This window comes from Clavelina lepadiformis, chromosome 7 (genome assembly GCF_947623445.1).
Source record: "Clavelina lepadiformis chromosome 7, kaClaLepa1.1, whole genome shotgun sequence".
In the NCBI taxonomy this organism is placed as follows: Eukaryota; Metazoa; Chordata; class Ascidiacea; order Aplousobranchia; family Clavelinidae; genus Clavelina; species Clavelina lepadiformis.
Window position 1 is genome coordinate 10,537,801 of NC_135246.1, and position 10,908 is coordinate 10,548,708.

Below are 10,908 nucleotides of genomic sequence, written 5' to 3' on the forward strand. Positions count from 1 at the left end.
TATTTACCAAACTAAATCTACCTTTAAAATCTTAAAACAGTCAGTGAGGGGCAAGTCTAAAAACAAGTTAGCCTTAAATCAAAGAGTTGTTGTCAGTAAATACAATGTTGAAAAATGTTTTTAGTAAAAAGCAGTTATTACCGAAATTGTTTCGCAAATTTGGCCTCCTATTGTGATGAAGAGGCGGCCGTTATCACGTCCATAAGTGGGCAGTACCGGTACCGTCAGTACTTCTGAAAAAAATGCTGAACTAAATTTATGAAGATATTTCAGTCGGTCCTGTTACTCGGTACTTTTCACGTGATAATTTTAACAAGTATGTTTTTAATAATACATGCTCATTAATCCTTAATACTAATTTTATCAACTGTTGATGTTTTTAATCTAAAAATGTCAAGTAAAATTGCAAGCGATTAACGTCACATAAATTTTTGACCTGGAGTAACCTTTACCGGGAACATAATTGCGGCAAAAGTTGCATTTCAGAAGCATCTTTTACACTAAAAGTACCGGTAACGACAGAGTACCGAACTACTTTTTTAAAATAGTACCGAATACCTAGGCATACCATACTTCTGTGATTGAAAACCGGGACGCTCCAGAACAATGAACCTTATCAGATAAATGTGGTTCATATTTTACTAGGAGTATGAAACTATTTTGGATTCCTATCGTCAGGGACAACTAAAGTAGTAAGACACCAAGAAAAACCAAAATAATGCATTTTACAAGGAAACAAAACAATGTTCAAGCATTTGTAAATTTACGTAATCGTCCAATCATACTTTTCTGTAGACAATACTTTCTTCAAGAAGTCTTTATTCGACTTTATTTTGTCATAAATATCACAACAAGAAAAGTCAGTATAAATTTTGCAGATGATAAGGGCTTTCACATTCAAATGATTTTTGCAGAAGGAAATGCAAACAAGTATCGATACGAAATAAGTTCTTTCAGACAGTTTTAAATTTGGGCAACACTATATAAACCAAACCAAAATAAAAATTCTCTGACAATCGGAACTTACACAAAGGCTAGCTCGGTAACCGGGGCTCGAACGATGAGCAATCGCCGAATTCATTTCATGTCAGGACTTTCCTCAGTCTGAGAACAAAGGTTACTATACCATATCATACCATAGCCTACTTATTAATTATTATTATCAACTGAAGAATCAATCCCGAGTTTATATCGGGCAGACTTTTCCCTGACCTCAATAATAGGATAAAGATTGTGATGAGTACATATCGACACTGTTTTTCGTCGCATTTTCGCCAATGACAAAAAAGAAATTTATGTGAAACACCACATCAAACATCAAGAATGTGTTTAGCAGCGTATGACTACTACAGAGCAACTAAAGTGAACTCAAGCGTGCAATAAGCAATAGCACATTTGACTGAGCATATGTTAAACTTTTCTCATGACGTCACTGATTGCAGCCTGCTGTTGTTTTAGTAGCACCCTGCTATTGGAGACGTCACATAGTTGCTGATTAGTGATTTAGAGAGGCATGGTCGTATTGTATTGTTTATGTATCGTCATTGTCTGAGACGAAACGAAAAAAAAAATCTGAAATTATAGTGTGATAAAATAATAGTTAACAATTTCACCTGTAAACAATGAGCGGGAAAAAGCAGTAGGCCTAAATCTTTGGTTGTAGCAGTAGGCTTTGGTTGTAGCAATCACCACCCCGTCAGCTAGATAGCGGCAGGACACCAAGTTTATCTGCCAAAAGAATTAATGTTTTTTCTCTTTATTCTCTGTTTGCTTTTTTCGAGTTAGTCATCTTTCAGACAAGGAGGAATACAAACAATCTTTTGAGACGTCTCTCCGCGTCAAGTTATGCTTGTGCTTTGGCACATGTTATTTGCCAATAAAATAATCCCAAGTTAGCCGTAGTCGTGGATCAGGAACAGGTTTATATAGCTAATGTATATTGATGCGCCACGTATTTTAATGATCCCGGTAAGATTGCAACACGACCGTAGATTGGAGTCAGCTAAGCAAAGCAACCATTTAGTTTTGCAGTGTAGGCCTACTCGAATGATAGACTGTACGATCGTGTTCAGAAGGATATTCGATTAAATGTGCAGCTTTCGACGTGTTGTACAAGATACACTTAATGACAGGATAATCAGAAAAACGACCGTTATTGTTGTACAGCAGCTGGCTGTTTTCATATAGCACCCTCTTATCATTTATTGACTGGCTGCTGTTGGTAATTTGTAATGCTAGGGCGCTAAGCTGCTGGTGTTGACGTAATAAATAGCAGGCTGTGATTGCTCGAATAGCGCCCTGCTGTTGGTTGCTGCTGAAAACTGGACAGCTTACAGTTTGTTCATATCAAGGGTGTTTAAGCAGTGGTGAGATTCAAATATTTTAACATCCGGTTCTCTCACTAGTAACATGCTATATTGACCCGGGGCTGATATGCACATAGGCCTATACATACGCTTGTTAACAACTGGCTCGTGGAGGTAATTAAACGTTCCAAGAACCGGTTCGCACGAACCGGGTGAACCCCACCACTGTGTTTAAGACGTAAATATAACTTACGCTATCGTCGGCCATACAACCAATCTTTAAATATATATTTTTTTAAAAACCTATGTACCTTTTTCTTGGAAAAATGTAAATGAGCTGCTCACTTGGCTGAAAAATTAAATTTATTATGTCACCAACAGCAACCTGGTTTTACGTCAACAATAGCAGGCTGTCACTCAATGAGCAGCAAGCCAGAGCAGGGTGCTATTGGAAAACAGTAAGCTGCAGCGCCCGCTCTTTTGGTTATGACCCCGGCTCCAAATGTGACCGCGCCAATGGCAAACAGAGGTCAAACTTGCCCCAGACTGTGTAGGACTTTAGGTTGTTTATAAATTATATATGTATTGCAATACTTTGGTATAAAACAATTACAATTTTGTATAAAAGTTTTTAGTACTGCATAACAACAGGATTACGTCATGTAGGCTAGTTGCGCACTTCTGTACCAGACCCGAAACAATTTGATCAGCAAATCTCACTAGGTTGCCGCTGCTTCGCTACCGTCATGTTAAGTACAGTAGGCTAATTTAACTTCAAGTACTTGCATTTCAGATTTATTTTGACTGAGATAATAGGCTATAGTTGTGTAAGGTATTGCGAGGCAATCGCTGCCGGATCATTAATTGCTGATATGTTTGGACTGGTTCACTGAATTAATTATTAACAGCCAGCAGCAGCACTATAGTTAACTTGAGCTAGACTAGCTACCTTAAACCTACAAGACCATCAAATGCAGTACGGAAGGCTGGTAGAGAAGCTTTTTAAATGGAACCTTTTAACCTAGTTATTACATCTAACCTTAATCTAACACCAATCTGTCATTTAAAGTTTTTAACTAATTTTTAACTCTTACTGTCATATCTGTCTTACTGTCATACTCTTACTGTCTGCAAATCACTGTCCTATGTATGGGCTATGCTGTTCTTTTTGATGTTGTGATAGCAAAAATACTGAAATAAATCTGTTTCTTAACAAAATTTAACCATTTGCTTTATTTTCTCGTTCGTATAGTCTACCTGTTAGGTGAGTGTGAGTTAGTCTTTGCATGCAGTTCGATAGAGATCAGGTAAACCAATCAGTTCGTTGGCGATTAAGCTTACAGTTGCGTAATCTTTGCCGCCATGAAAATGCAAAAATCTTTGTCTTGCACCAGGAGTTGGGAATTGACCATTTGCTGTTTTGTGAAATTTTGTTTTTGATATTGGGATCTGGTGAAATATTCACTTCAACGATTTGGGCACTACCTTTTGAAGTGATTAAAGCAGTTCAGCTTTGTATTACAATATTTAAGTCAGAAACTCTTCTCAGGTACTTTGCCTGAAGATGTAAACATGCAGCATGGCAATTGGTGCTATTTCATCACTTCTCAGTAAAATAGAAGCATTGTGGACAGTGGTTTAAATATTAAGTGTTGGTGTTACACATTATTTTTTAAGCAAAAGAGATGCAAACTTTGCTAACTCTTAATAACCAAATTATTTTGATTACTTTTTGTTGAAATTTTATTTTTTACTTATGATGAAAAGTTAACAGTTTTCTAAGATATCAGGATTTTTACGAAGTTTTGTGAAAACTTATCCATTATTTTGCCTGAATTGTATTGGGTTAGTCTGACCAATATAACACATGTATGTTTTTAACAGAAAATCATTTAATTTGAAAAAGATATCTTCAAGAACAATGATAAGCTGGCAATATCAAATTAAAATTTATAGTTTCAGATACAAATAGCTAGACCAACACATTTCTTATTGCTAAAAATATGCAAAACTATATACACATAATAAGCAGATAAGAACATGTAAAGCATTTAGTATGCAGTTTATAGACATTCAACAACCAGCTTTATCTATTTTGTTGATTACTTTCATACATTTAATCAATCTGCCGAATGAGCAATTTTGCAACTTTTTTGATGAAAGTTTAGCGGTGTTTGTCCTCATTTGTATTGGCTAGTTAGAATCAAAGAGCTGCTTGTCAGTTTACACCTCAAGATTTGTAATGAGTTGCGCGTTTGTAAGCATATGATAAGAGTGACATGATGTTTAGTGATGTGGTGATGACAGACAATATCTGGCAAGACAGTGACACACCACAAACTTGTTCAACTTAGGATTGTTAAGTGGTGGTTATTTTAACAGTGTACTTAAGTGCCCAATTTGTATTTTTCATTAATTTTTTTCTGTATATACATGCTCATTTGATAATTTGCAGAAAGATATTATATGTATATATAACTTATTGTTTAAAATGGAAGTAACTGCTGTGAAAACAACCCCGTATGATGATCAAAAACCTGGAACTAGTGGGCTCCGCAAAAACACACAGATATTCTTAACCAAGCCCAGTTACACCGAAAATTTCATCCAGTCAATTTTACAGAGCATTGATGAAAACTCTAGAAAAGGCTGCACTATTGTTGTTGGGGGAGATGGACGATATTACATGAAGGAAGCTATACAGAAAATCATCCAGATATCAGCTGCAAATGGTATTGGAAAACTTATCATTGGACAAGATGGTATTCTTTCAACACCTGCTGTATCTTGTATAATCAGGAAATACTCTGCAACCGGTGGGATTATTTTAACGGCAAGTCACAATCCCGGCGGACCAAATGCTGATTTTGGCATCAAATTTAATACTGCCAATGGTGGACCTGCGCCATCTTCTGTAACGGATAAAATATTTGCCATTTCAAGGTTACTCACCTCCTACAGCACATGCCCAGATCTCAAGGTTGAGATTAGCAAACTTGGGTGTAATGAATTTTTTATCGGTGAACTTTCAACAGCATTTAAAGTTGAAGTTATCAACAGTGTTCAGGATTATGTCGATATGATGAAGAGCATATTTAACTTTGATATGATCAAAGATTACATTCAATCAAGTGGAATTAAAGTGAGATTTGATTCGCTTCACGGTGTTATGGGTCCGTATGCTTCCAAAATAATATGCGATGAATTAGGAGCAAGTGAGGAATCGGTCATACATTCTGTACCATTAGAAGATTTTGGTGGTGGTCACCCTGATCCAAATCTTACATATGCTGCTGATCTTGTTGCCATAATGAAGGAGGGAGTGTTTGATTTTGGAGTCGCATTTGACGGCGATGGAGATCGTAATATGATTATTGGAAAAGATGGCTTTTTTGTTTCACCATGTGATTCTCTAGCTGTGATTGCAGCTAATCATAAATCGATTCCTTATTTCTGCAAAACCAATGTCACTGGTTTTGCCAGGAGTATGCCAACAAGTGGTGCAGTTGATCTAGTTGCAAAAGATTTAGGTCTTTCTTTCTACGAAGTCCCAACTGGTTGGAAATACTTCGGAAACCTTATGGATGCAGAAAAGATTCAGCTGTGTGGAGAAGAAAGCTTTGGAACAGGATCGGATCACATCCGTGAGAAGGATGGCATGTGGGCTGCTCTATCTTGGCTTTCCATTGTTGCAGATCGAAAGTTGTCACTCAAAGATATCATCACTTCACACTGGAAAAAATATGGTCGAAATTGTTTCACAAGATATGATTATGAGCAAGTGAATCCGGACGCTGCTGCTAAAATGATGTTGAATCTTAACAATATGATCGAAATGAAACAATTAATTGGAAAAACTCTCACTGGGATTGATAAATCGTACACGGTGGAAAAAATGGATGACTATGAATACACAGATTCAGTTGATGGCAGTTTGGCAGTGAAGCAAGGGATCCGCATCCTCTTTACCGACGGCTCCAGAATCATCTTTCGGCTAAGTGGAACTGGAAGTAGTGGAGCTACCATTCGGATGTACATTGACAGTTATGTGACTAAGGATGATCCAGGTCTGGAAGCCCCTGCTGCCAATGTTTTGAAGCCTCTTGTTAAGATTGCCTTGGAAGTTTCACAAATTCCACAACTAACAGGCAGAAATAGCCCAACTGTGATCACATAAATATATTGTGACATCAACTGCTTCCATAACATATATATCTATTTGCCCTCTGAGTGTCGTTTTATTAGCTTCTACTTAGTTATACAAAATATGTATACTGCTTAGAATGAAATGCAAGCTGTACAATTAGTGTTGCATAGTAATGTAGTTTCTATTGCCACCATCTGAATTGCACTTGCAAACGTACTATCGATATCAGCTATTCATTTTCCACTGATATAATGAAGTGGTGTTTGAAGGTTCATAACACCCATTTTTATCGGACATTGTCAAACTGCCAACACAGGCAATAATGTGTCTCGTTTATGCAATAGAACAACAGACAATGACAACATACCGGTACAAATAATGTTTTTATGTCTAGTTTGTGAAGCTCTGTGGTGTGTGCAGAACTATTTTTCGATTTTGAAAAGTTGGTTTTACCATCTGTAACTTACAGCGCTGAAATTATCCTTCAATTTGTCTGTGGTTGCTTGTAATGGCACCAGTTAATTTGCAGTACTATCATTTGGACTTCGGAGCGATCAAGTACTACCATTGAGTGTACTATCATTTGATGCCTCACATTGACCCAGGTTTTGTTCAAAAGTGCCAATTTATTATACTTTTCTGTCTGCTGCTATTTATTTTGCCCTTAGGTGTTACACAATTAATACTTGTATCCGGCTATGCTTTATTATCCGAATAATGTAGTTTGTTTTGCAAATATATATGTATATTACTGAATACACTGCTTTATTTGGCTCGTTACTACAAATTGATGTGACTGTGTGCTGATCGTAAATATATAGCAACACACAAAAGTAAATGTATTCAACGCAAGCCAACGTCTTCTCGTCCATTTAACTTAATGTAGCATGCAAACTGCCATCTTCGTTTAGATCTAGTTTCAAACCACGGCTTAGCAAATATGTGTGACAATACGTAAGTCGAACAATGCATTGTGATAAAGATCACTGACCATTTACTGGACTAACACCAGAATCTTCATACATCGACTGATAAACGTCTTTCCACGACTGATACTGAGTGATGATTCGGTTACCGAGCTTTTCTTTGAGCAAGCTCCTAATAGACAAACACACTTTTCATTTGTTTTTTTCATATTGCTTTGCCCAAAATTGGAACTGTTCACCAGAAAAACTGAACAAGAGCAAGCGCCGTTCATACCTTGCTCAAGAGCATCAACAGGATAGCTCCGTTGCCTCTGAGTGTAAACCCAAGTTGCTTGCATTATTGCAAGCCTTACCAAGGTACTCTTACTGCTCAAGCCGATGAAAGGCGAAGACACTTGGCGGAATCGAGCTGGCGGTTATAAAATATTTGTTTTTATACTGTGTTTGTTATACCTAATGAAAATGGTGACATATTTACATAGATATGTTTAGACTAGAACTAGTCCAAGGAATTCTCGTAGCCTGGCGTAAAATAATGTTCATTCAATTTACAAATGCACACTCACCAGCAAACTAGTGTTAAATTAAAAAAAATTTAGCAGGCATGGATCATAGATATCACACTATTCGTGTAATGTATACCGTAAATATTAATTAATCTATGTATGGATATTGCATTGGTTGCTAGTTTGGCATAGTTTGCACACGATTACAGCGACAAAAGTTCTTAATATGACAAAATATTAACCGCCAGGTGGCGGTATGCAGCAAAATTGAAGAACTTGTTTTGTCGATGGTATTTGGCAAGCAACACCGCTCCGCCAGTCAAAAAGCAAGCAGGGAAGACCGATGGAAAATTGTTCTTTCTTCTCTGTTAGAAGGCGTTCTGTGACATCATTTTTGTTTCAATAATTATGTCTGAGTCAGTGTTTACATTTTGTCGCAAGTGTTCAATATCGTACCGGTAGGTTTTGATTAATTTTATCACTTGGCAGTACAAGAAAGCTATGTCACCACAGCGAGCTCACAATGCTAAGCTAGTTTTGGTAAATCTGCAAATAAAGTTTAAATGTGACATGAACTGCCTTGTGTACAGTATGTGTTTATGACATTGCGTTCTGTCAACTACGTATCTTCAAATACTGAAATAGGCAATATAGGTTAGCTCAGGACATAGCTTATTTGTTAATTTGGTTCGAACGTTTTATACAGTTTTAATAAATTTACCGGGAAGTGACTATTTCGCCGGCAGATTGTATATTTTGAGACAAGTGACTGGTTATAAAACAAGACAAGCGGACTGATGAATTTCCTTAACAAAGTTTAGATTAAAGTTTGGATTATTTTAGGTGATACATAGAATGAAGTTAGATTGATTATAGGGGTCAAGTGCACAACCGGATGACGTCACAATTTAATAGCTGGGGATTAGCATACAAATGTATCTGTTGCCAAAAATGGCCAAACAATTTTATAAACTGCTGAAATCTTTGTGAAACAGTTTTAAAAGCAAATGATAGTAGTGAAGTATGTTTGTTTAAATCTAGTCCAGTGGTTCCCAAACTTTTCAAGAAATTTTGCATGCCAGACCCCTGCAATTTTGTTTAATGGTTATAACAGGTCCTCGTAAAATTTACAAAAATTAGTGGTTGTAAACTGAAATATTTTCAATCCTGACAAAAGAAATATATATTATGTCATAATCAAGCAAATTGGAGTTTATAGTTTAAATATCAAGTCATTAAAAAGTAATTTATCTGCTTTAAAGTATCTTTTATACACCATCGATTGTAAAAGACTTAAGAACTATACTTCTGGGGACCCGTTCAAATTGCCTCACGGACCCCAATTTGGTAAACACTGGTTTAGCCAGTTGCACAGCACTTTTATAGCTGTAACCAAGAAACTGAAAATAGAACTTTTGCTTTCTTTTTTTTATACTTGATAAGCAAACAATAGTTCAATATCGAACTGCTTTAAAATTTTAAAATCAATTTGTGTTGAAATTGTCTTTTATTATTACTGAAATGTAATTTTTTCAAAGATTGATAATCTGATGTCATTTATGATTATTATTTATTTTGTCATTATACAAATGCATCACATGGTTTTGCTCTTCTGCACTAGACTTGGCTATTCTATTTCTGTTGATTTTTTGTATAAGTTAGCCTTTGTTTACCATATCCAAATACTGTGTCTGAGTTTAAAAAAATTCTGGAAAGTTAGGGGACCTCCAAATTAAACAAGTAACTCGGATTGATCTTGACCACTGCTACAATCACTAAGATTGCTAAGTTTTTCTGGACTGCTCCATTGAATTAGTATTTGCAAGGGCCACGTTAAATGGTTGGTTTAAGGACTTTTTTACTTTGCCACATTCTCTTTTTACTTTGAAACATTCCAAATAGTCCAAGGTTTCATACCATCCAAACCAGCGTTTATACTTTGGAGGCACCCAGAAAATTTCACTTTGGTAAAACGACTTTTTCCTATTTTAATGAAAAAAGACTTTACTCCCATTGTGTTACATATCAGCTCAGTAGTCTCATAAAGCCTCAAATGCTTAGCAATTTACATTCAAAAGAGAATGTTATACAGTACAAGGTTACAAAATATGTTCATATTTAAACATCGGGTGTTTTGCTGTTGCCAAAATTTCTCAGTTTTTGAAGTGCATAAATACCAGGGAGGTTCTTTTTAAACCTTTAAGAAGATGTTTTCCACTTATTTTATGATATCTCATCTTCATCTAACAGGCCTAGATGTGAAGCTTTTGGCAGACAGTCAGTGAATCAACCTACTTGTTTTTATCAGGTGGGCAGTTGCTTCAGTTCTTTACAGTTTTTTTGATACTAGTTCATGTGGAAACCCAGTGATGTATGAACTCTGGAATAATCTCACCACATAAAAGATAGCATGTTAAAATTAGAAACTTTTCAATGAGTTCCAAAGGATTTAGTAAGCATTTTTATTATGGAGTTTGAATTATTATTTCGTTGAAATTGAGAGAGTGGCCCTGCTCCATATATGCTGTTTTGTGGTTAATAAACATTTTATAAAGCAATCCACATAATTCTATTTTCACTTTGACAGTTTGAAACCAGCAACGCTGAAGAGCTTCAAAACAGACGCGAGCCATCACCCGCTTTAAACATATAGGCTCGCACAACCAACCAGTGTCACTGGAGAATAACTGTAAAATGAGAAAAACTTTTTGGCATGAAATTTTTGGAGGTGTGAGAAAGTGTTAAAATAGACCCCAATCTACAGTCCTACACATGATAAATTCAACAGCTAAGAATAAGAATAGTCAGTCACTAGAAAGGCCTACCCATGACTGTGTTTTCCATATATGTAGCCAGCATGGGTAAGGCTAGTATTATTTTTTCATGGGTCGTATGGCATATGTAGCTATACCTCCTGTAACTAAACAGTTCAATTTTATGCCAGTTTTAAATTTGAATGCCTTCATGTGGATTTTCTTTCAGAATTCCTGTGCATTTTTAAGCATGTACTCATATTCACTAAT

The 10,908-nt window shown here is 36.1% G+C and overlaps 1 protein-coding gene and 1 long non-coding RNA gene across 3 annotated transcripts; one reads left to right on the forward strand and one right to left on the reverse strand.

The window, feature by feature from the left end:
* Positions 1–4,453: 4,453 nt before the first annotated feature.
* On the forward strand, positions 4,454–7,209 carry LOC143465546 (phosphoglucomutase-1-like). The gene has a single exon (XM_076963899.1). It carries the CDS (start codon positions 4,798–4,800, stop codon positions 6,481–6,483), a length of 1,686 nt encoding a protein of 561 aa, XP_076820014.1. The 5' UTR covers positions 4,454–4,797; the 3' UTR covers positions 6,484–7,209.
* Positions 7,194–7,822, reverse strand: LOC143465547 (uncharacterized). 2 transcript variants are annotated; one of them, XR_013118628.1, is made up of 3 exons: positions 7,654–7,822; positions 7,445–7,551; positions 7,194–7,366 (listed from the first exon to the last, which is right to left on the reverse strand). It is a non-coding gene; the product is annotated as an uncharacterized LOC143465547 (long non-coding RNA). The 2 variants fall into 2 exon arrangements; XR_013118627.1 differs by having other exon boundaries at positions 7,194–7,551.
* Between the last annotated feature and the right edge of the window lie 3,086 nt (positions 7,823–10,908).